General features: G+C 44.7%; 1 protein-coding gene across 1 annotated transcript; it reads left to right on the forward strand.

Moving 5' to 3' along the window:
• Positions 1 to 3,279: 3,279 nt before the first annotated feature.
• Positions 3,280 to 27,131, forward strand: LOC115127089 (ABC transporter G family member 23-like). Its single transcript, XM_065022886.1, is given in 7 exon segments — positions 3,280 to 3,418; positions 12,976 to 13,127; positions 15,231 to 15,390; positions 17,129 to 17,283; positions 24,823 to 24,872; positions 24,875 to 24,929; positions 27,059 to 27,131. Coding segments are annotated over 6 exon segments (630 nt in total). The 5' UTR covers positions 3,280 to 3,418; positions 12,976 to 12,990.

The following is a 27,131-nucleotide window of genomic DNA, read 5'->3' on the forward strand; positions in this document are numbered from 1 at the left end:
TGCAGCCACACATAGACCTAAACTACAGAAACTAATGCAGCCACACATAGACCTAAACTACAGAAACTAATGCAGCCACACATAGACCTAAACTACAGAAACTAATGCTGCCACACATAGACCTAAACTACAGAAACTAATGCTGCCACACATAGACCTAAACTAGGGAAACTAATGCAGCCACACATAGACCTAAACTACAGAAACTAATGCTGCCACACATAGACCTAAACTACAGAAACTAATGCAGCCACACATAGACCTAAACTACAGAAACTAATGCTGCCACACATAGACCTAAACTACAGAAACTAATGCAGCCACACATAGACCTAAACTACAGAAACTAATGCTGCCACACATAGACCTAAACTACAGAAACTAATGCTGCCACACATAGAATGTTAATGCTGACACATAGACCTAAACTAGAAATAGACCTAAACTACAGAAACGAATGCAGCCACACATAGACCTAAACTAGGGAAACTAATGCAGCCACACATAGACCTAAACTAGGGAAACTAATGTAGCCACACATAGATCTAAACTAGGGAAACTAATGCAAAAAGCCAAGATAGTACCGCCTGGTACGGAAACTGCTCCGCCCACAACCGCAAGGCTCTCCAGAGGGTAGTGAGGTCTGCACAACGCATCACCGGGGGGCAAACTACCTGCCCTCCAGGACACCTACTCCACCCGATGTCACAGGAAGGCCAAAAAGATCATCAAGGACAACAACCACCCGAGCCACTGCCTGTTCACCCCGTTATCATCCAGAAGGTGAGGTCAGAACAGGTGCATCAAAGCAGGGACTGAGAGACTGAAAAACAAATTCTATGTCAAGGCCTTCAGACTGTTAAACAGCCATCACTAACATTGAATGGCTGTTGCCAACATACTAACTCAATCTCTAGCCACTTTAATATTTAATAATTGGATGTAATAAATTTATCACTAGCCACTTTAAACAATGCCACTTTATATAATGTTTACATACCCTACATTACTCATCTCATATGTATATACTGTATTCTATACCATCTACTGCATCTTGCCTATGCCGCACGGCCATCGCTCATCCATATATTTATATGTACATATTCTTGTTCATTACTTTACACTTGTGTGTGTATAAGGTAGTTGTTGTGAAATTGTCACGCCCCGACCTTAGATATCTCTGTTTTTCTATATATGTTGGTTAGGTCAGGGTGTGACTAGGGTGGGTACTCTAGTTTTTGTATGTCTAGGGCCTTTGTATGTCATGGGGTTTTTGTATGTCTATGTTGGCCTGATATGGTTCCCAATCAGAGACAACTGTTTATCGTTGTCTCTGATTGGGGATCATATTTAGGTAGCCATTTTCCTCATTTGTGTTGTGGGACCTTGTCTATGTATAGTTGCCTTAGTGCACATCAGTAGCGTCACGTTTCGTTTGGATGTTTTTTGTTTTGTTCAGTGAGTTTCGATTTATTAAAATTATGTGGAACTCTACTCACACTGCGCCTTGGTCCGATCCTTATGACAAACGTGACAGAAGATCCCACCACCAACGGACCAAGCAGCGTGTTCAAGAGGAGCAGGGATCCTGGGCCTGGGAGAAAAGTGAGTGGAGGACGTCCTGGACATGGGAGGAGGTTATGGCAAGGGACAAGACCCTGCCATGGAAGCAGGCGGGGGAGCGAAAGAGGAACGGCGGCGATACGAGGAGTCAGGGCAACGACGGAAGCACAAAAGGCAGCCCCAAAATATTTTTTTTTTGGGGGGGACACGGGGACATTGGCGGAGGTAGGGTTTAGACCTGAGCCAGCTTACCGTGGGGAGCGTGTGACCGGTCAGGCACCGTGTTATGCAGTGATGCGCATTGTGTCTCCAGTGCACATTCATAGCCCAGTGCGCTCTATTCCAGCTCCCCGCATTTGCCGCGCTGGAGTGGGCATCCAGCCAGGACGGGTTGTGCCGGCTCAGCGCTCCTGGTCTCCAGTACACCTCTTCGGACCAGGATATCCTGCGCCGGCTTTACGCGCTATATCCCCAGTGCGTCCTGTGCCAGCGCCCCGCACTTATCGAGCTAAAATGAGCATCCAGCCAGGATGCATTGTGCCAGCTCTACACTCCAGGCCTCCAGTGCGCCTTCACAGTCCAGTACGTCCTGTGCCTCTTCCTCGCCCTGAGACCCATGTCACCAGCCCGGTACCACCAGTGCCGGCACCACGCATCAGACCTCCAGTGGGCCTCCACAATCCAGTGTGTCCTGTGCCTCCTCCCCGCACTAGCCCTGAGGTGCGTGTCTTCAGCCCGGTGCCACCTGTATCGGTCCCACGCATCAGGCCTCCAGTGCGCCTCCACAGTCCAGAGCTTCCGGCGACAGTTTCCCGTCCGGAACCTCCAACGACGGTCCACAGTCCGAAACCTCCGGCGACGGTCCACAGTCCGGAACCTCCGGCGACGGTCCACAGTCCGGAACCTCCTGCGACGGTCCTTAGTCCGAGGGGTCTATATTTTGGTTTGGTCAGGGTGTGACTAGGGTGGGTACTCTAGTTTTTGTATGTCTAGGGTCTTTGTATGTCTAGGGGTTTTTGTATGTCTATGTTGGCCTGATATGGTTCCCAATCAGAGACAGCTGTTTATCGTTGTCTCTGATTGGGGATCATATTTAGGTAGCCATTTTCCTCATTTGGGTTGTGGGATCTTGTCTATGTATAGTTGCCTTAGTGCACATCAGTAGCGTTTCGTTTGGTTGTTTGTTTTGTTCAGTGAGTTTCGATTTATTAAAATGATGTGGAACTCTACTCACGCTGCGCCTTGGTCCGATCCTTACGACGAACGTGACAAATTGTTAAGATTACTTGTTAGATATTACTGCATGGTCGGAACTAGAAGCACAAGCATTTCGCTACACTCGCATTAAAAATCTGCTAACCATGTGTATGTGACAAATAACATTTGATGTGTCTATAGTTGTTTTTATTTTTGTAGGGGTTGCTACATTTTTTGAAGCCTTTTTGTACCTTGAATACACTACAAGTTTCCATTTCCTGCCGTGCAGGAGAATTCTCTGCAACAAAGGTGATCAATTTAAGATCTTACATCTGTAGCTATTTTTATGTCATTTAGTAGTACGTTAACAGGTGCATTCATTCCGGAGCAAGAGGCCTGCATGCATTCAGTCTGAATAATGCCTCTTCTCCCTTCTCAAGAACCGACCTGTTCTACCACTTTGAAATAGACTATAGACCAACTACACCCTGATGACAAGGAACTGTCAGCTGATCTTCACAGAATGTTTACTTCTGTTGGTTCATGTTATCACACAGCAGGCTAGGCACACACACTCGTTGCTACAGTACTATAGGCTATGTTGTTGCTCTCCATCTTCTAGACTTCAGCTCCTTCTTGTGTAAGGGAACCTTTTCAGGTGAGTCCCTGTTGTATTTTAGGACCAGTGTTTTCCTAGTTGGCTAAATTACAGCTGGTGTTTTTGTATTTGCTTATCTGTGGTTCTTTCAAAGATTAGCTAACGGTATGGTATCGTATCGGAGCATATCTGAAATTATAACGATGAATTGATTTGTCACTTATCAGACTCATCAAGTGTAGTCTGGCTCTTTCAACTGTTTTCCATTGTGGTCCAAAGGGCTGCACCTGAAATTGGTTGTATTTCCTCACTGTCAAAATGTACAAAAAAAATATTCCTCTATCCATTGCTATTGGAGTTTTCTCTGCTCCCTGACTGTTTTGATGACTGTTAGCAAACTGGATTATAAATGTAGGTCTATTCTCATTTCTACACAGTTTAGATTTTGGTGTTAGAAATTTAAATCCAATCAAATTGAATCTGTTACATGCGCCGAATACAACAGGTGTAGACTTTACTGTGAAATGCTTACTGACAAGCCCTAACCAACAGGTGTAGACTTTACTGTGAAATGCTGACTTACAAGCCCTTAACCAACAGGTGTAGACTTTACTGTGAAATGCTGACTTACAAGCCCTTAACCAACAGGTGTAGACTTTACTGTGAAATGCTGACTTACAAGCCCTTAACCAACAGGTGTAGACTTTACTGTGAAATGCTGACTTACAAGCCCTAACCAACAGGTGTAGACTTTACTGTGAAATGCTTACTGACAAGCCCTTAACCAACAGGTGTAGACTTTACTGTGAAATGCTGACTTACAAGCCCTTAACCAACAGGTGTAGACTTTACTGTGAAATGCTGACTTACAAGCCCTTAACCAACAGGTGTAGACTTTACTGTGAAATGCTTACTGACAAGCCCTTAACCAACAGGTGTAGACTTTACTGTGAAATGCTTACTTACAAGCCCTTAACCAACAGGTGTAGACTTTACTGTGAAATGCTTACTTACAAGCCCTTAACCAACAGGTGTAGACTTTACTGAAATGCTTTACCCTAACCAACAGGTGTAGAATGCTTACTTACAAGCCCTTAACCAACAGGTGTAGACTTTACTGTGAAATGCTGACTGACAAGCCCTAACCAACAGGTGTAGACTTTACTGTGAAATGCTTACTTACAAGCCCTAACCAACAGGTGTAGACTTTACTGTGAAATACTTACTTACAAGCCCTTAACCAACAGGTGTAGACTTTACTGTGAAATGCTTACTTACAAGCCCTAACCAACAGGTGTAGACTTTACTGTGAAATACTTACTTACAAGCCCTAACCAACAGGTGTAGACTTTACTGTGAAATGCTGACTTACAAGCCCTAACCAACAGGTGTAGACTTTACTGTGAAATACAGGTGTAGACTTTACTGTGAAATGCTTACTGACAAGCCCTTAACCAACAGGTGTAGACTTTACTGTGAAATGCTTACTGACAAGCCCTTAACCAACAGGTGTAGACTTTACTGTGAAATGACTTAACCCTAACCAACAGGTGTAGACTTTACTGTGAAATGCTTACTTACAAGCCCTTAACCAACAGGTGTAGACTTTACTGTGAAATACTTACTGACAAGCCCTAACCAACAGGTGTAGACTTTACTGTGAAATGCTTACTGACAAGCCCTTAACCAACAGGTGTAGACTTTACTGTGAAATACTTACTGACAAGCCCTAACCAACAGGTGTAGACTTTACTGTGAAATACTTACTGACAAGCCCTAACCAACAGGTGTAGACTTTACTGTGAAATACTTACTGACAAGCCCTAACCAACAATGCAGAGTTAAAAAATAAGAACATTTGCACATTTTCTTTGGAGCTTGTGATTTTTTTCATGTTTAAAAAAAATTGAACTATTATTGAACTTGGCAAGTCAGTTAAGAACAAATTCCTACTTACAATGAATAACAATAACAAGGCTATATACAGGGAGTACCAGTACCGAGCCAATGTGCAGGGGTACAAGGCAGGTAATATATATATATATATTCTTCTTAAACCACCAGCGGGCTGGATTTAATTGTCTCAAGGGCCGGATCTGGCCCGCTGACCGCATGTTTCACACCCCTGAACTGGGTGCTTTACTAAATATTGTAACATCTGTTATATGACTCAAATTATTATTATTGTCCTATTTGACTATTACTTGTTTTATGGAGCTTCTTTAACTGGAGATGGAGTCTTTTAATCTGTTAATCAGGTATTTCAGAGAGTGTTTGTTGTCTGCAATTTGATTAATAAAAACGTTGAACTTGAATTTATTCTTCACAAGAACAAGATAAGATAAGAACCCATGTCCGAAATGATTTTGCAGTGAATTAATGCTCTCTGTCTGTGTAGAAAGGCTATAGTCCTATAATGTCTCACTAAACTATATCCTATATTACAATGTTATTACAGTCCAACAATGGCTCCTTTCTGTGCATATGCTGCCATGTGTCATAGCTTGGGTACCAGTTGGTTTAGCTAGCATTCTATTCCTTGCACTCTGTTTCATTGCCAAACATTCTTTGGCACCTAACAGAGTGAAAGGAGTGGAATGTTATCTAAACAGACTGGTACACAGACGACATGTGGCATTGTGTCAAAGAAGGTGATCTTGATTAATAGAGTCAGATTACGGAGTGCTTTCCCTCTAACCTCCCAACGGTGGAATGAAAGATGCTGGATTATGTGAGGGAGAACGGGGAAGCCAACACAGAGAAAGGGAGACAAACAAGGGAAGCCAACACAGAGAAAGGGAGACAAACAGGGGAAGCCAACACAGAGAAAGGGAGACAAACAAGGGAAGCCAACACAGAGAAAGGGAGACAAACAAGGGAAGCCAACACAGAGAAAGGGAGACAAACAAGGGAAGCCAACACAGAGAAAGGGAGACAAACAGGGGAAGCCAACACAGAGAAAGGGAGACAAACAACTGAAGCCAACACAGAGAAAGGGAGACAAACAAGGGAAGCCAACACAGAGAAAGGGAGAATGAAACAGGGGAAGCCAACACAGAGAAAGGGAGACAAACAGGGGAAGCCAACACAGAGAAAGGGAGACAAACAGGGGAAGCCAACACAGAGAAAGGGAGACAAACAACTGAAGCCAACACAGAGAAAGGGAGCCAAACAAGGGAAGCCAACACAGAGAAAGGGAGAATGAAACAGGGGAAGCCATCACAGAGAAAGGGAGACAAACAGGGGAAGCCAACACAGAGAAAGGGAGACAAACAGGGGAAGCCAACACAGAGAAAGGGAGAATGAAACAGGGGAAGCCAGGGAAAGGAGGCAGGGATTAAAGATTATTTGACCCAGGGTGCATCCCAAATGGCTCCCTATATATACCACTATAGCCTCTAAGTAATGCACTATGTAGGGAATATCAAATCAAATGTATTTATATAGCCCTTCGTACATCAGCTGATATCTCAAAGTGCTGTACAGAAACACAGCCTACAACCACAAACAGCAAGCAATGCAGGTGTAGAAGCACGGTGGCTAGGAAAAACTCCATAGAAAGGCCAAAACCTAGGAATAAACCTAGAGGGGAACCAGGGTATGAGGGGTGGCCAGTCCTCTTCTGGCTGTGCCGGGTGGAGATTATAACAGAACATGGCCAAGATGTTCAAATGTTCATAAATTACCAGCATGGTCAAATAATAATAATCACAGTAGTTGTCGAGGGTGCAGCAAGTCAGCACCTCAGGAGTAAATGTCAGTTGGCTTTTCATAGCCGATCATTAAGAGTATCTCTACCGCTCCTGCTGTCTCTAGAGAGTTGAAAACAGCAGGTCAACAGGAAAACAACAGGTCAGGATTCCAAAGCCGCAGAACAGTTGAAACTGGAGCAGCAGCACGGTCAGGTGGACTGGGGACAGCAAGGAGTCATCAGGCCAGGCAGTCCTGAGGCATGGTCCTATGGCTCAGGTCCTCGGAGAGAAAGAGAGAATTAGAGAGAGCATACTTGAATTCACACAGGACAACGGATAAGACAGGAGAAGTACTCCAGATATAAAAAACTGACCCTAGCCCCCCGACACATAAACTACTGCAGCATAAATACTGGAGGCTGAGACAGGAGGGGTCAGGAGACACTGTGGCCCCATCCGATGATACCCCCGGACAGGGCCAAACAGGAAGGATATAACCCCACCCACTTTGCCAAAGCACAGCCCCCACACCACTAGAGGGATATCTTCAACCACCGACTTACCATCCTCAGACAAGACCGAGTATAGCCCACAAAGATCTCCGCCAAGACACAACCAAAGGGGGGGGCCAAAAAAACAAAACACCCCACCTCCCCCAATAGGGTGCCATTTGGGGGCGACACCTAGTTAGGGTTGCTCTACAACCTTGAATCGATGCAGGCTGCACACTGCACCACCAGACCTGGGTTTACATTCTATTTGAAATCTTTCAAATACTTTAAGTGTTTATTCTAGCCTGCCTAGAGTGCCAGATGGGCAGATTGTCATGTATTGTCATGAGTCTTGCCCTGGAGGCAGGTCTGAAGAATGGTCACTAGCTATCACAGCAACAAAGTCATAAAATTTCATTTTAAACTTTAATCACACTGTTAGCACTAATGCCTAACCTTAACCCCTTAACCACACTGTTAGCACTAATGCCTAACCCTAACCTTAACCACACTGTTAGCCCTAATGCCTAACCCTAACCTTGACCACACTGTTAGCCCTAATGCCTAACCCTAACCTTAACCACACTGTTAGCCCTAATGTCTAACCCTAAAATTAACCACACTGTTAGCCCTAATGTCTAACCCTAAAATTAACCACACTGTTAGGCCTAATGTCTAACCCTAACCTTAACCACACTGTTAGCCCTAATGTCTAACCCTAAAATTAACCACACTGTTAGCCCTAATGTCTAACCCTAACCTTAACCACACTGTTAGCCCTAATGTCTAACCCTAACTACACTGTTAGCCCTAATGCCTAACCCTAACCTTAACCACACTGTTAGCCCTAATGTCTAACCCTAAAATTAACCACACTGTTAGCCCTAATGTCTAACCCTAACCTTAACCACACTGTTAGCCCTAATGTCTAACCCTAACTACACTGTTAGCCCTAATGCCTAACCCTAACCTTAACCACACTGTTAGCCCTAATGCCTAACCCTAACCCTAACTACACTGTTAGCCCTAATGCCTAACCCTAACCTTAACCACACTGTTAGCCCTAATGCCTAACCCTAACCTTAACCACACTGTTAGCCCTAATGTCTAACCCTAAAATTAACCACACTGTTAGCCCTAATGCCTAACCCTAACCTTAACCACACTGTTAGCCCTAATGTCTAACCCTAACCTTAACCACACTGTTAGCCCTAATGCCTAACCCTAACCTTAACCACACTGTTTGCCCTAATGTCTAACCCTAACCTTAACCACACTGTTAGCCCTAATGCCTAACCCTAACCTTAACCACACTGTTAGCCCTAATGTCTAACCCTAACCTTAACCACACTGTTAGCCCTAATGTCTAACCCTAACTACACTGTTAGCCCTAATGCCTAACCCTAACCTTAACCACACTGTTAGCCCTAATGCCTAACCCTAACCTTAACCACACTGTTAGCCCTAATGTCTAACCCTAACCTTAACCACACTGTTAGCCCTAATGTCTAACCCTAAAATTAACCACACTGTTAGCCCTAATGCCTAACCCTAACCTTAACCACACTGTTAGCCCTAATGTCTAACCCTAACCTTAACCACACTGTTAGCCCTAATGCCTAACCCTAACCTTAACCACACTGTTTGCCCTAATGTCTAACCCTAACATTTACATTTTACATTTAAGTCATTTAGCAGACGCTCTTATCCAGAGCGACTTACAAATTGGTGCTTTCACCTAACCTTAACCACACTGTTAGCCCTAATGCCTAACCCTAACCTTAACCACACTGTTAGCCCTAATGTCTAACCCTAACCTTAACCACACTGTTAGCCCTAATGTCTAACCCTAACTACACTGTTAGCCCTAATGCCTAACCCTAACCTTAACCACACTGTTAGCCCTAATGCCTAACACTAACCTTAACCACACTGTTAGCCCTAATGCCTAACCCTAACCTTAACCACACTGTTTGCCCTAATGTCTAACCCTAACCTTAACCACACTGTTAGCCCTAATGCCTAACCCTAACCTTAACCACACTGTTAGCCCTAATGCCTAACCCTAACCTAACCACACTGTTAAATGTAACCACACACTGTTAGCCCTAATGCCTAACCCTAACCTTAACCACACTGTTAGCCCTAATGCCTAACCCTAACCTTAACCACACTGTTAGCCCTAATGCCTAACCCTAACCTTAACCACACTGTTAGCCCTAATGCCTAACCCTAACCTTAACCACACTGTTAGCCCTAATGCCTAACCCTAACCTTAACCACACTGTTAGCCCTAATGCCTAACCCTAACCTTAACCACACTGTTAGCCCTAATGCCTAACCTAACCTTAACCACACTGTTAGCCCTAATGCCTAACCCTAACCTTAACCACACTGTTAGCCCTAATGCCTAACCCTAACCTTAACCAACACACTGTTAGCCCTAATGCCTAACAACTAACCCCTAATGTCTAACCACACTGTTAGCCCTAATGCCTAACACTAACCTTAACCACACTGTTAGCCCTAATGCCTAACCCTAACCTTAACCACACTGTTAGCCCTAATGTCTAACCCTAACTACACTGTTAGCCCTAATGTCTAACACTAACCTTAACCACACTGTTAGCCCTAATGCCTAACCCTAACCTTAACCACACTGTTAGCCCTAATGTCTAACCCTAACTACACTGCCCTAATGCCTAACCCTAACCACACTGTTAGCCCTAATGCAACCCTAACCTTAACCACACTGTTAGCCCTAATGCCTAACCCTAACCTTAACCACACTGTTAGCCCTAATGCCTAACCCTAACCTTAACCACACTGTTAGCCCTAATGCCTAACCCTAACCTTAACCACACTGTTAGCCCTAATGCCTAACCCTAACCTTAACCACACTGTTAGCCCTAATGCCTAACCCTAACCTTAACCACACTGTTAGCCCTAATGCCTAACCCTAACCTTAACCACACTGTTAGCCCTAATGCCTAACCCTAACCTTAACCACACTGTTAGCCCTAATGTCTAACACTAACCTTAACCACACTGTTAGCCCTAATGCCTAACACTAACCTTAACCACACTGTTAGCCCTAATGCCTAACCCTAACCTTAACCACACTGTTAGCCCTAATGCCTAACCCTAACCTTAACCACACTGTTAGCCCTAATGCCTAACCCTAACCTTAACCACACTGTTAGCCCTAATGCCTAACCCTAACCTTAACCACACTGTTAGCCCTAATGCCTAACACTAACCTTAACCACACTGTTAGCCCTAATGCCTAACCCTAACCTTAACCACACTGTTAGCCCTAATGCCTAACCCTAACCTTAACCACACTGTTAGCCCTAATGCCTAACCCTAACCTTAACCACACTGTTAGCCCTAATGCCTAACCCTAACCTTAACCACACTGTTAGCCCTAATGCCTAACCTAACCTTAACCACACTGTTAGCCCTAATGCCTAACACTAACCTTAACCACACTGTTAGCCCTAATGCCTAACACTAACCTTAACCACACTGTTAGCCCTAATGCCTAACCCTAACCTTAACCACACTGTTAGCCCTAATGCCTAACCCTAACCTTAACCACACTGTTAGCCCTAATGCCTAACCCTAAATGCCTAACCCTAACCTTAACCACACTGTTAGCCCTAATGCCTAACCCTAACCTTAACCACACTGTTAGCCCTAATGCCTAACCCTAACCTTAACCACACTGTTAGCCCTAATGTCTAACACTAACCTTAACCACACTGTTAGCCCTAATGCCTAACCCTAACCTTAACCACACTGTTAGCCCTAATGCCTAACCCTAACCTTAACCACACTGTTAGCCCTAATGCCTAACACTAACCTTAACCACACTGTTAGCCCTAATGCCTAACCCTAACCTTAACCACACTGTTAGCCCTAATGTCTAACACTAACCTTAACCACACTGTTAGCCCTAATGTTAGCCTAACCTAACTAACCTTAACCACACTGTTAGCCCTAATGTCTAACCCTAACCTTAACCACACTGTTAGCCCTAATGCCTAACACTAACCTTAACCACACTGTTAGCCCTAATGCCTAACCCTAACCTTAACCACACTGTTAGCCCTAATGCCTAACCCTAACCTTAACCACACTGTTAGCCCTAATGCCTAACCCTAACCTTAACCACACTGTTAGCCCTAATGCCTAACACTAACCTTAACCACACTGTTAGCCCTAATGCCTAACCCTAACCTTAACCACACTGTTAGCCCTAATGCCTAACCCTAACCTTAACCACACTGTTAGCCCTAATGCCTAACCCTAACCTTAACCACACTGTTAGCCCTAATGCCTAACACCCTAATGCCTAACCCTAACCTAACCACACTGTTAGCCCTAATGCCTAACCCTAACCTTAACCACACTGTTAGCCCTAATGCCTAACACTAACCTTAACCACACTGTTAGCCCTAATGCCTAACTAACCCTAACCTTAACCACACTGTTAGCCCTAATGCCTAACACTAACCTTAACCACACTGTTAGCCCTAATGCCTAACCCTAACCTTAACCACACTGTTAGCCCTAATGCCTAACCCTAACCTTAACCACACTGTTAGCCCTAATGCCTAACCCTAACCTTAACCACACTGTTAGCCCTAATGCCTAACACTAACCTTAACCACACTGTTAGCCCTAATGCCTAACACTAACCTTAACCACACTGTTAGCCCTAATGCCTAACCCTAACCTTAACCACACTGTTAGCCCTAATGCCTAACACTAACCTTAACCACACTGTTAGCCCTAATGTCTAACCCTAACTACACTGTTAGCCCTAATGTCTAACCCTAACCTTAACCACACTGTTAGCCCTAATGCCTAACACTAACCTTAAATTAAGAACAAAAAGCTTTTTTTAAATGGATTTTTATGACAGACAACCCTTTTGTCTAATGGCAGCTAGACTATCTAGTTTTTAAATGGATTTTATGACAGTTCTTCTACCAGGGCAACAATTTGTGACAATAAACGTCAACCTGCCAGAATCTCAAGGCTGGTGTAGAGGGTGGCTAACAATGGCTGCTATATACTCCACCCCAGCATGGGTACACCACCCCAGCATGGGTAACAGTGACTGCTATATATACCCCCCCATGCATGGTTAACAGTAGCTGCTATATATACTCCACCCCAGCATGGGTAACAGTGGCTGCTATATATACTCCACCCCAGCATGGGTAACAGTGGCTGCTATATATACACTGTTGGTACCAGCACGGTACCAATCTGGACCCCACTGCTATTCTGCATCTTTATCCCCCTGTTGTTCACTACTATTCCTGCCTTAATAAAGTGATAATTATGGGGGAAAATATATATATATATTATTATTATTATTATTATTATATTATTTTACATTTGTTTGTTTATCTTCTTCAAGTTGACAGAAGGAAGGATGAAGGCGGACCAGGAAGCTCCTCCCTCCTCCCCCAGATTGGAGGATTTGGCGATCCGGTGTCGGGAAGTGTGTCGGTCGTACGGGAAACTCAAAGTCCTGAGTAACCTCAACTTGACCGTACCACAGGGACACATGTTAGTAACCCACACTGACATTACAACAAAATCAAGCTTCGTGTCCAAATCATATATAAGTAAGTTAATTGAGTGACACTATTAAGTTTTAGATACTTTATGATGGTTTGGACATGAAGTGTGAAAAGGCTAGTTTATACTGTAGGTACCTTTGACTTGCATTGGATTTGTGCCACATTTGAAACAATGGCCAAGTAAACAAAACCAAAGCATGGATTGCTATGATACCCTTACAGGGTAAGGAACAGGGCCTGATTACTGAACGGGCACGCAGGGCAGGTGCCCCAGGGCCCCCGTTTCTTTGGGGGGGGGTTGTGGGCCATCTCTGGAGGTCACAAAATGTGTTGAAATGCAGGACGTTGGCTGTTTTCCAGGAACCCAAATGCAGTAGTCCGGCCCTGGTGAGGAAACCAATATGTCATTTTTTTAAACTATCCCTTTATAGCCTAATGATAATCTATACCTTTAACACGTAAACAACATAATTGCATTCTTGCGTATGGTAAAAATGTAGGCTTCACTTGGATTTTCACCTGAATCATGCATTGATGTCATTGGAAGTTGTATGCGAGTTACAATTAAGAGTCAGACCGTAGTGAGAAATAAGGGTAGCAATGTTATCATACTATATATAGTACAGGGGTACTTAACCCTACGAGGTCTGGAGTCTGCTGGTTTTCTGTTATACCTGATCATTAATCACACCCACCTGTTGTCCCAGGTCTAAGTCAGTCACTGACTAGAGGGGAATCACCCACCTGTTGTCCCAGGTCTAAATCAGTCACTGACTAGAGGGGAATCACCCACCTGTTGTCCCAGGTCTAAATCAGTCACTGACTAGAGGGAAATCACCCACCTGTTGTCCCAGGTCTAAATCAGTCACTGACTAGAGGGGAATCACCCACCTGTTGTCCCAGGTCTAAATCAGTCACTGACTAGAGGGGAATCACCCACCTGTGGTCCCAGGTCTAAATCAGTCACTGACTAGAGGGGAATCACCCACCTGTTGTCCCAGGTCTAAATCAGTCACTGACTAGAGGGGAATCACCCACCTGTTGTCCCAGGTCTAAATCAGTCACTGACTAGAGGGGAATCACCCACCTGTTGTCCCAGGTCTAAATCAGTCACTGACTAGAGGGGAATCACCCACCTGTTGTCCCAGGTCTAAATCAGTCACTGACTAGAGGGGAATCACCCACCTGTTGTCCCAGGTCTAAGTCAGTCACTGACTAGAGGGGAATCACCCACCTGTTGTCCCAGGTCTAAGTCAGTCACTGACTAGAGGGGAATCACCCACCTGTTGTCCCAGGTCTAAGTCAGTCACTGACTAGAGGGGAATCACCCACCTGTTGTCCCAGGTCTAAGTCAGTCACTGACTAGAGGGGAATCACCCACCTGTTGTCCCAGGTCTAAGTCAGTCACTGACTAGAGGGGAATCACCCACCTGTTGTCCCAGGTCTAAGTCAGTCACTGACTAGAGGGGAATCACCCACCTGTTGTCCCAGGTCTAAATCAGTCACTGACTAGAGGGGAATCACCCACCTGTTGTCCCAGGTCTAAATCAGTCACTGACTAGAGGGGAATCACCCACCTGTTGTCCCAGGTCTAAGCCAGTCACTGACTAGAGGGGAATCACCCACCTGTTGTCCCAGGTCTAAATCAGTCCCTGATTAGAGGGGAATCACCCACCTGTTGTCCCAGGTCTAAATCAGTCACTGACTAGAGGGGAATCACCCACCTGTTGTCCCAGGTCTAAGTCAGTCACTGACTAGAGGGGAATCACCCACCTGTTGTCCCAGGTCTAAGTCAGTCACTGACTAGAGGGGGATCACCCACCTGTTGTCCCAGGTCTAAATCAGTCACTGACTAGAGGGGAATCACCCACCTGTTGTCCCAGGTCTAAGCCAGTCACTGACTAGAGGGGAATCACCCACCTGTTGTCCCAGGTCTAAATCAGTCACTGACTAGAGGGGAACAATTAAAAAATGCAGTGGAACTGGCTTGGAGGTCCAGAGTTGAGTTTGAGGGCTATAGTAGATATCTATGATTTGGCTCTCATGTCAATTTTTTTAACCCAAAATTCTGTTCTCTCTTACCTTGCAGCTACGGCCTGCTGGGTCCGAGTGGGTGTGGGAAGACCACGCTGTTGAAATGCATTCTGGGAACCCTGAAGATCTCCCGAGGGCACATCAGCGTGTTGGGGAAGCCGCCCGCATTTCCTGGACACCAGGTCCCTGGGAGGATGGTGGGGTACATGCCACAGGTACACTGTTATCAAATCAAATGTATTTATATAGCCTTTCTTACATCAGCTGATATCTCAAAGTGCTGTACAGAAACCCAGCCTGAAACCCAAAACAGCAAGCAATGCAGGTGTAGAAGCACGGTGGCTAGGAAAACTCCCAGAAAGGCCAAAACCTAGGAAGAAACCTAAAGAGGAACCAGGCTATGTGGGGTGCCCAGTCCTCTTCTGGCTGTGCCTGGTGGAGATTATAACTGAACATGGCCAAGATGTTCAAATGTTCATAGATGACCAGCGTGGTCAAATAATCAGTTACTTAGGAATAGAGTCATAGCCAGGGGGTGTCATCCTCCATGGTCCTTGGTTAAGGTTAGGGTTCGGGTTAGGTAAGGGTTAAGGTTGGGGTAAGGGTTAACGTAAGGGTAGGGGTTAAGGTAAGGGTAGGGTAGGGGTAAGGGTAAGGTTAGGGTAAGGGTAAGGGGTTAAGGTTAGGGTTCGGGTTAGGTAAGGGTTAAGGTTGGGGTAAGGGTTAAGGTAAGGGTAGGGGTTAAGGTAAGGGTAGGGTAGGGGTAAGGGTAAGGTTAGGATAAGGGTAAGGGGTTAAGGTTAGGGTTCGGGTTAGGTTCGGGTTAAGGTTGGGGTAGGGGTTACGGTTAAAGGGACATTTTTTTTAAATCAACTTGGGCCTTCTGAGTGGCGCATCGGTCTAAGGCGTCACTACAGACTCTGGTTCAATCCTAGGCTGTGTCGTAGCTGGCTACGACCGGGAGACCCATGAGGCGGCGCACAATTGGCCCAGCATCGTCTGTGTCAGGGGAGGGTTTGGCCGGCCGGGATGTCCTTGTCCCGTCACGATCTAGCGACTCCTCGTGGCGGGCCGGGCGACGTCGGTCGCCAGCTGGACGGTGTTTCCTCCGACACATTGGTGCGGCTGGTTTCCGGGTTAAGCGAGCAGCGTGTCAAAAAGCAGTGCGGCTTGGCGGGGTCGTGTTTCGGAGGACACATGACTCTCGACCTTCGCCTCCCCGAGTCCATACGGGAATTGCATCGATGGGACAAGACTGTAACTACCAAATGGATATCACTAAATTGGGGAGAAAATGGAGTTAAAAAGTACACCAATTTAATACTTATAAAAAAATGTCCACTTCATGTTCATCATCTCCAGCACCACCACAACATCAACATATGTTAAAATGGAGTGTTTCTATGTTTTCTAGTAAAACAAATAGAGGAAGATAAGTGTTTTCAATTACATCATCGGTGTGCATCGTGTGATTTTAGCCAATTATGAGGAGGCATTGCCTTGTAATTATCTACTAATACTAATATCTACTTTACTGCAAATCATTGATGTTGGGGTGGTGCTGGTGATGATGAATATAAATTTAAGGGAAGGTTAGGGGTTAGGGGTTAGGGTTGGGGTTAAGGTTAGGGTTAGGGTTATCGTTTAGGATGGGGATGTCCCAAGGATCCCGGATAGCACTGACCCTTCCCCCATGGTACAGAAGAGGTATCTCGTGTTACTGGCCTGCTGTACTAGACTCTTAACTTTGTCTGGAAATGAGACTCTCCTTTTCACTTAAATGAAACCTGGGGATAAGCAGCACAGCTCCGCGAGAGGTTCACGCTACTCAGCGTAAAATTACCTGGTTCTATTTCCAAGATTTCAACTAACAGCTCACAGCCGAACACTTGATTAACACAACACACCAAAACACAACACATACCATGACATAACATTGTGTTTCTCCTTAAGGACCTGGCGTTGTACAATGAGTTTTCTATCAGTGACACTCTGACGTTCTTCGGAAGGATCCACGGCCTGTCATCTACGGACACCCAGGCACGCATGGACTTCCTGGTGGACTTCCTGGACCTACCTCACAACAGCAGCCTGGTTGGAAAACTCAGGTAATTAGGGTTGCAAAATTCCAGTATCTTTCCCAAACTTCCCAGGATTTCCAGAAACCTTTCCTTCAGCTTTCAGAGCATTGTTAACTCGATGCCATTTTATTTACGAGCTGGAATCAATAATACTCCATGCTAGCTCCTTTAAAAAGCAACAACGCTGCACATACACCAGGGTGGTACCACTAAACGTGTGTTTTACGTAGAAGTTGTGCACCAATATTGAGTTTTAAAAGCCTGTGATATCAAATCAAGTGTCCTTTAATATAGACCACATTCATTTTTAATGTGAATAAAGGCAAACTAATGTGCCAAAATTCTGCATTGTGACATGTCCCTCCGTCGTCCCTAGGAAGATGTGAACCCACTTAACCCCAACATTTTCTGTGCATCCTTCGTGACTTCTAGGAAGATGTTAACACACTTAACCCCAACATTTCTCCAAGTTTCCCCATCATTGTAAAGCCCTAGTTATGTTGTTGTTTTGACAGTCATTTCTGAAGATTATTATTTATTTATTGTTATTAGTGATTCATTTACTTCCTGTCCCTCATTTTAAGGTCCACCTTGTTACGTGAACTGACCTCTTTTAATATGGTGAAACTTTTCATTTTTAAAATAATCATTGAACATCTAATGATCAAATCACAGAGTAAAAATAGGTGAGCTGTTTCTACTCTTTTTATCCATGTTCTGGTGTTCTGTGGTGGGAAACGGCATGGCAACAAGACTTGGTGACCATCGCTAATTGTGAATGGGAAACTATTCCCACTAATGCCTCAAAATTTATGATATTCCATTTAAAATTATAAATAAATTACAAACTACACCTGTCCCAAATATAAGCAGCACTTGGTACTTATGCACATGTCAAATCAAATCAAATCAAATTTTATTTGTCACATACACATGGTTAGCAGATGTTAATGCGAGTGTAGCGAAATGCTTGTGCTTCTAGTTCCGACAATGCAGTGATAACCAACAAGTAATCTAACTAACAATTCTAAAACTACTGTCTTATACACAGTGTAAGGGGATAAAGAATATGTACATAAGGATATATGAGTGAGTGATGGTACAGAGCAGCATACAGTAGATGGTATCGAGTACAGTATATACATATGAGATGAGTATGTAGACAAAGTAAACAAAGTGGCATAGTTAAAGTGGCTAGTGATACATGTATTACATAAGGATGCAGTCGATGATGTAGAGTACAGTATATACGTATGCATATGAGATGAATAATGTAGGGTAAGTAACATTATATAAGGTAGCATTGTTTAAAGTGGCTAGTGATATATTTACATCATTTCCCATCAATTCCCATTATTAAAGTGGCTGGAGTTGGGTCAGTGTCAATGACAGTGTGTTGGCAGCAGCCACTCAATGGTGGCTGTTTAACAGTCTGATAGCCTTGAGATAGAAGCTGTTTTTCAGTCTCTCAGTCCCAGCTTTGATGCACCTGTACTGACCTCGCCTTCTGGATGATAGCGGGGTGAACAGGCAGTGGTTCGGTGGTTGATGTCCTTGATGATCTTTATGGCCTTCCTGTAACATCGGGTGGTGTAGGTGTCCTGGAGGGCAGGTAGTTTGCCCCCGGTGATGCGTTGTGCAGACCTCACTACCCTCTGGAGAGCCTTACGGTTGAGGGCGGAGCAGTTGCCGTACCAGGCGGTGATACAGCCCGCCAGGATGCTCTCGATTGTGCATCTGTAGAAGTTTGTGAGTGCTTTTGGTGACAAGCCGAATTTCTTCAGCCTCCTGAGGTTGAAGAGGCGCTGCTGCGCCTTTCTTCACGACGCTGTCAGTGTGAGTGGACCAATTCAGTTTGTCTGTGATGTGTATGCCGAGGAACTTAAACTTGCTACCCTCTCCACTACTGTTCCATCGATGTGGATAGGGGGTGTTCCTCTGCTGTTTCCTGAAGTCCACAATCATCTCCTTAGTTTTGTTGACGTTGAGTGTGAGGTTATTTTCCTGACACCACACTCCGAGGGCCCTCACCTCCTCCCTGTAGGCCGTCTCGTCGTTGTTGGTAATCAAGCCTACCACTGTTGTGTCGTCCGCAAACTTGATGATTGAGTTGAGGCGTGCGTGGCCACGCAGTCGTGGGTGAACAGGGAGTACAGGAGAGGGCTCAGAACGCACCCTGTGGGGCCCCGTGTTGAGGATCAGCGGGAGGAGATGTTGTTGCCTACCCTCACCACCTGGGGGCGGCCCGTCAGAAGTCCAGTACCCAGTTGCACAGGGCGGGTCGAGACCCAGGGTCTCGAGCTTGATGACGAGCTTGGAGGGTACTATGGTGTTGAATGCCGAGCTGTAGTCGATGAACAGCATTCTCACATAGGTATTCCTCTTGTCCAGGTGGGTTAGGCAGTGTGCAGTGTGGTTGAGATTGCATCGTCTGTGGACCTATTTGGGCGGTAAGCAAATTGGAGTGGGTCTAGGGTGTCAGGTAGGGTGGAGGTGATATGGTCCTTGACTAGTCTCTCAAAGCACTTCATGATGACGGAAGTGAGTGCTACGGGCGGTAGTCGCTTAGCTCAGTTACCTTAGCTTTCTTGGGAACAGGAACAATGGTGGCCCTCTTGAAGCATGTGGGAACAGCAGACTGGTATAGGGATTGATTGAATATGTCCGTAAACACACCGCCAGCTGGTCTGCGCATGCTCTGAGGGCGCGGCTGGGGATGCCGCCTGGGCCTGCAGCCTTGCGAGGGTTAACACGTTTAAATGTCTTACTCACCTCGGCTGCAGTGAAGGAGAGACCGCATGTTTTCGTTGCAGGCCGTGTCAGTGGCACTGTATTGTCCTCAAAGCGGGCAAAAGTTATTTAGTCTGCCTGGGAGCAAGACATCCTGGTCCGTGACTGGGCTGGGTTTCTTCTTGTAGTCCGTGATTGACTGTAGACCCTGCCACATGCCTCTTGTGTCTGAGCCATTGAATTGAGATTCCACTTTGTCTCTGTACTGACGCTAGCTTGTTTAATAGCCTTGCGGAGGGAATAGCTGCATTGTTTATATTCGGACATGTTACCAGACACCTTGCCCTGATTAAAAGCAGTGGTTCGCGCTTTCAGTTTCACGCGAATGCTGCCATCAATCCACGGTTTCTGGTTTGGGAATGTTTTTATCGTTGCTATGGGAACGACATCTTCGACGCACGTTCTAATGAACTCGCACACCGAATCAGCGTATTCGTCAATATTTTCATCTGACGCAATACGAAACATGTCCCAGTCCACGTGATGGAAGCAGTCTTGGAGTGTGGAGTCAGCTTGGTCTGACCAGCGTTGGACAGACCTCAGCATGGGAGCCTCTTGTTTAAGTTTCTGCCTGTAGGCAGGGATCAACAAAATGGAGTCGTGGTCAGTCTTCTGATACTGTCCTGTAGTTAATGATTTGGAGAAAGAGGTGGAAAGGGACATTTCAAACATTTTGGGCTCTCCAGTTTGTCTATAGGGGGTTTCAATCTCCTTCCCCTGTGTCTAGACTATGGCTGAGTCCCAAATGGCACCATATCCCCAGTATAGTGCACTACTTTTGACCAGTAGTGCACTACTTTTGACCAGTAGTGCACTATATAGGAAATAGGGTGCCGTTTGGGACTCAGTATATCTCATTTTGATCTGGTGGAAAAGTAGACTACAACCAAGAGAGATAGAAAGAGAAGGAAACGGTTTCTCCCTGAGGAGGTTTATGTTTGTTTGTCACGGGCTTCTGTCATGTAAAAATGCTGTGGAGTCAGCCCGCCCTGTCTGAAACTCAGTAGGCGTTATGCAACAGACATTTGCCAAGATGTCAATGCCCAAAAGAAGGCTCCCTCACTTCCATCAAAACAACTCCTCAATGATTGCTTATTACTCTTAGATGTAAAAGTAAGAGTACACAGCAAACTGGCCAGTATTACCTGGCGTTGATTATTCAGGGTAACATTTCTAGTGTTGATTCAGGAGTTAAATTAACACTCGGTGGTGTTAATAACCACAGTGTTGGTGTTAATAACCCCAGTGTTTGTGTTAATAACCCCAGTGTTGGTGTTAATAACCAGAGTTGGTGTTAATAACCCCAGTGTTGGTGTTAATAACCCCAGTGTTGGTGTTAATAACCCCAGTGTTGGTGTTAATAACCCCATTGTTGGTGTTAATAACCCCAGTGTTGGTGTTAACAACCAGAGTGTTGGTGTTAATAACCCCAGTGTTGGTGTTAATAACCCCAGTGTTGGTGTTAATAACCCCAGTGTTGGTGTTAATAACCAGAGTTTGGTGTTAATAACCCCAGTGTTGGTGTTAATAACCCCAGTGTTGGTGTTAATAACCCCAGTGTTGGTGTTAATAACCCCAGTGTTGGTGTTAATAACCCCAGTGTTGGTGTTAATAACCCCAGTGTTGGTGTTAATAACCCCAGTGTTGGTGTTAATAACCCCAGTGTTGGTGTTAATAACCCCAGTGTTGGTGTTAATAACCCCAGTGTTGGTGTTAATAACCCCAGTGTTGGTGTTAACAACCCCAGTGTTGGTGTTAATAACCCCAGTGTTGGTGTTAATAACCCCAGTGTTGGTGTTAATAACCCCAGTGTTGGTGTTAATAACCCCAGTGTTGGTGTTAATAACCCCAGTGTTGGTGTTAATAACCCCAGTGTTGGTGTTAATAACCCCAGTGTTAATAACCCCAGTGTTGGTGTTAATAACCCCAGTGTTGGTGTTAATAACCCCAGTGTTGGTGTTAATAACCAGAGTGTTGGTGTTAATAACCCCAGTGTTGGTGTTAATAACCCCAGTGTTGGTGTTAATAACCCCAGTGTTGGTGTTAAATAACCCCAGTGTTGGTGTTAATAACCCCAGTGTTGGTGTTAATAACCCCAGTGTTGGTGTTAACAACCAGAGTGTTGGTGTTAATAACCCCAGTGTTGGTGTTAATAACCCCAGTGTTGGTGTTAATAACCCCAGTGTTGGTGTTAATAACCCCAGTGTTGGTGTTAATAACCCCAGTGTTGGTGTTAATAACCCCAGTGTTGGTGTTAATAACCCCAGTGTTGATGTTAAATAACCCCAGTGTTGGTGTTAATAACCCCAGTGTTGGTGTTAATAACCCCAGTGTTGGTGTTAAATAACCCCAGTGTTGGTGTTAATAACCCCAGTGTTGGTGTTAATAACCCCAGTGTTGGTGTTAAATAACCCCAGTGTTGGTGTTAAATAACCCCAGTGTTGGTGTTAATAACCCCAGTGTTGGTGTTAATAACCCCAGTGTTGGTGTTAATAACCCCAGTGTTGGTGTTAATAACCCCAGTGTTGGTGTTAATAACCAGAGTGTTGGTGTTAATAACCCCAGTGTTGGTGTTAAATAACCCCAGTGTTGGTGTTAATAACCCCAGTGTTGGTGTTAATAACCCCAGTGTTGGTGTTAATAACCAGAGTGTTGGTGTTAATAACCCCAGTGTTGGTGTTAATAACCCCAGTGTTGGTGTTAAATAACCCCAGTGTTGGTGAAATGGTTGTTCCAGTTTATTGCTTTAGGAAGTCTGATATTTTAATCTTCCCAACTCTGGCCGTTGCAGGTGAATAAAAATTCTACATTTTGGATATCCCCTGCTCTGGCTGTATATCAATAGGAATGACACACCACTTTGTAAGCCAGCATAATGTGACTTGCAGAACTTGATGTGGCCTGTAAACCATGAGTTGTAGGCCACTGTATCAGGGTAAAATTAGGCCTTCAAAATAAGGCATTAAGAAATTAAAGGGATACTTCAGGATTTTGGCAGAGGCCTTTTACGTTTTTAAGTCTCTGTGTCCAGTATGAAGGAAGTTAGGGGTAGATTCGCGAGCCACTAGCATTAGCACAATGACTGGAATTCTATGGGAATCTACTAGCATTGACAAAATCCCAAGTATCCCTTTAAATCATTTGTATTTAATGACAGCATATTCACTTAGGACAGGGATGGGCAACTGGCGCCCATGTGGATTAACAGTTCTTCACTTCAATCAATCAATCAATCAAATGTATTTATAAAGCCCTTCTTACTTCAGCTGGTGTCACAAAGTGCTGTACAGAAACCCAGCCTAAAACCCCAAACAGCAATCAATGCAGGTGTAGAAGCACGGTGGCTAGATAAACTCCCTAGAAAGGCCAGAACCCAGGAAGAAACCTAGAGAGGAACCAGGCTATGGGGGGTGGCCGGTCCTCTTCTGGCTGTACCGGTGGAGATTATAACAGAACATGGCCAAGATGTTCAAATGTTCATAGATGACCAGCAGGGTCAAATAATAATAATCACAGTGGTTGTAGAGGTGCAACAGGTCAGCACCTCAGGAGTAAATGTCAGTTGGATCTTCATATCCGGTCATTCAGAGTATCTCTACCACTCCTGCTGTGTCTAGAGAGTTGAAAACAGCAGGTCTGGGACAGGTAGCACGTCCGGGGGAACAGGTCAGGGTTCCACTTGTTATGTCAGGCTCTGATTGTCACTCAATTTGCCCATGTTAGCTAACCATTTTAGATTGGTAAATTAGTCTAGCGGTCAGCTATTTAAACTTGTAGTAATCAATGGCAAAATGTAAAATTGCAGGAAATGAGCTCATGATTAGTTCAGAAGTTGCCCATCACTGGCTTAGAATTTCACTTGGTGAAGGCCACAGGACTAAAAATGAGTTAATGCAACATCCATAGCCTTTGTCACTATCAAATACAGTCATGGGTGGTAACTCTACAATTTAGTTGAAAGGCAACCTGGGAAATATTAAAATAAGTCTTAACACTAAATAGTGTGTTAATTTTACACTGAAGTGTGGACCCGTATAGACACTGGAACAGTGTTAAACTGCTGTGTAGCTATCGTCATGGCATCAACTCATGGGATTCTGAATAAAGGTGGAAGATTACTCTTGGATAATAACTCTTAGATCTGGTATAATAACTCTTAGATCTGGTATAATAACTCTTAGATCTGGTATAATAACTCTTAGATCTGGTATAATAACTCTTAGATCTGGTATAGTAACTCTTAGATCTGGTATAGTAACTCTTAGATATGGTATAATAACTCTTAGATCTGGGATAATAACTCTTAGATCTGGTATAATAACTCTTAGATCTGGTATAATAACTCTTAGATCTGGGATAATAACTCTTAGATCTGGTATAATAACTCTTAGATCTGGGATAATAACTCTTAGATCTGGTATAATAACTCTTAGATCTGGTATAATAACTCTTAGATCTGGTATAATAACTCTTAGATCTGGTATAGTAACTCTTAGATCTGGTATAGTAGCTCTTAGATCTGGTATAGTAACTCTTAGATCTGGTATAATAACTCTTAGATCTGGTATAATAACTCTTAGATCTGGTATAATAACTCTTAGATCTGGTATAATAACTCTTAGATCTGGTATAATAACTCTTAGATCTGGTATAATAACTCTTAGATCTGTGTGTGTGTGTGTGTGTGTGAGAGTGTGTGTGTGTGTGTGTGTGTGTGTGTGTGTGTGTGTGTGTGTGTGTGTGTGTGTGTGTGTGTGTGTGTGTGTGTGTTTACAGCGGAGGGCAGAAACGGAGGGTGTCTCTAGGAGCAGCCTTACTTCAAAACCCCAGTTATTGATTCTGGATGAACCCACAGTCGGGGTGGACCCTGTGCTGAGAGCCAAGTATGTACTGGACACACACACACACACAGACACTCACATTCAACCAAAACCAAACTGAAAACCCAACTATTGTACCCAACCTCATGCCTTCAAAGACCAATCTCACACCTTTGAGTGCTGATCTAGGATCAGATCCTCTTATTTATTATGATTTAAAAGGCTAAACTGATCCCAGATCAGCACTCTGAGATGTTTCAGATAAAGAAAACCCAACCAAGTCAGTGTTTCCCAGGTAACTTGAACAAGCATTTCTCAACGGCTGGCTACTCCAACCTCGGCCAACAGCTCCCCCCGCAGCTACTGCCCAAGCCTCTCCAGGTTCTCCTTTACCCAAATCCAGATAGCAGATGTTCTGAAAGATCTGCAAAACCTGGACCCGTACAAATCAGCTGGGCTTGACAATCTGGACCCTCTATTTGTGAAACTATCCGCCACCATTGTCGCAACCCCTATTACCAGCCTGTTCAACCTCTTTTCATATCGTCTGAGATCCCCAAGGATTGAAAGCTGCCGCAGTCATCCCCTTCAAAGGGGTGACACACTGGACCCAAACTGTTACAGACCTATATCCATCCTGCCCTGCCTATCTAAGGTCTTCGAAAGCCAAGTCAACAAACAGGTCACTGACCATCTCGAATCCCACCGTACCTCTCTCCGCTGTGCAATCTGGTTTCCGAGCCGGTCACGGGTGCACCTCAGCCACGCTCAAGGTACTAAACGATATCATAACCGCCATCGATAAAAGACAGTACTGTGCAGCCGCCTTTCATCGACCTTGCCAAGGCTTTCGACTCTGTCAATCACCATATTCTTATCGGCAGACTTAGTAACCTCGGTTTTTCGGATGACTGCCTTGCCTGGTTCACCAACTACTTTGCAGACAGAGTTCAGTGTGTCAAATCGGAGGGCATGCTGTCTGGTCCTCTGGCAGTCTCTATGGGGGTGCCACAGGGTTCACCTCGGGCCGACTCTTTTCTCTGTATATATCAATGATGTTGCTCTTGCTGCCGGCGATTCCCTGATCCACCTCTACGCAGACGACACCATTCTATATACTGCTGGCCCGTCCTGGACACTGTGCTATCTAACCTCCAAACGAGCTTCAATGCCATACAACACTCCTTCCGTGGCCTCCAACTGCTCTAAAACGCTAGTAAAACCAAATGCATGCTTTTCAACCGTTCGCTGCCTACACCCGCACGCCTGACTAGCATCACCACCCTGATGGTTCCGACCTTGAATATGTGGACATCTATAAGTACCTAGGTGTCTGGCTAGACTGTAAACTGTTATGCAGGTGAGTGACGAACTTAGCAATTTCTTCTAGCTAGCCACATAGTCGCTGTTGTATCAAAGATAATTGGCGTAATTATCGATTTCGTCGTCTCCCATCTGCCCAACACGTTCACCGGCTACCGTAGCACTGTAGTAACTATCACACTCAACTGAACGACTTGATTAGTGTAGTGTTAGCTAGCTACATAGTTGTCTTTGCTGTCTTCGTATCCAAGATAATTGTGTAGTTAGAGTGTGTAGTCTTAGAGGATTATCTTAATTTACCTGTTAGCTAGCCAATATTTTGTCGCCCTTAACGTAGGAGACACTCCGAAGGAAGCCACAGCCAGCCAATACTAATGAATAGGAACTTTCAGATTCGTCGATTCGCGCTCGCCTCCACAGGTAGTATCATATTTTCATTTATTTCATTGTTACAGTCCCAACGGTGATTTGTTTGATCGTAGTTAGCTACATAGCTAGCTACATAGCTGTCTCAGTTTAAAGATAATTGTGTAGTCTATGATTGGGTTAGCTAATAGCCATTAATGTTCTCCACAACGTAACACCAACACTGCTAGCTAGCCAGCTAGCCCCCGAAAAGCAGCATTGTAGAAACTCACACTCAACGGAACGACTTGATTAGGTAGTGTCAATAACGCAGCTAGCCTACCTCAGCAGTACTGTATCATTTTAATCATTTTAGTCAATTAGATTCTTGCTACGTAAGCTTAACTTTCTGAACATTCGAGACGTGTAGTCCACTTGTCATTCCCAATCTCCTCTGCATTAGCGTAGCCTCTTCTCTAGCCTGTCAACTATGTGTCTGTCTATCCCTGTTCTCCTCTGCACAGACCATACAAACGCTCCACACCGCATGGCCGCGCCACCCTAATCTGGTGGTCCCAGCGCACGAATTCCACGTGA

The sequence above is a fragment of the Oncorhynchus nerka genome, linkage group LG10, assembly GCF_034236695.1.
Source record: "Oncorhynchus nerka isolate Pitt River linkage group LG10, Oner_Uvic_2.0, whole genome shotgun sequence".
Taxonomy (NCBI): domain Eukaryota; kingdom Metazoa; phylum Chordata; class Actinopteri; order Salmoniformes; family Salmonidae; genus Oncorhynchus; species Oncorhynchus nerka.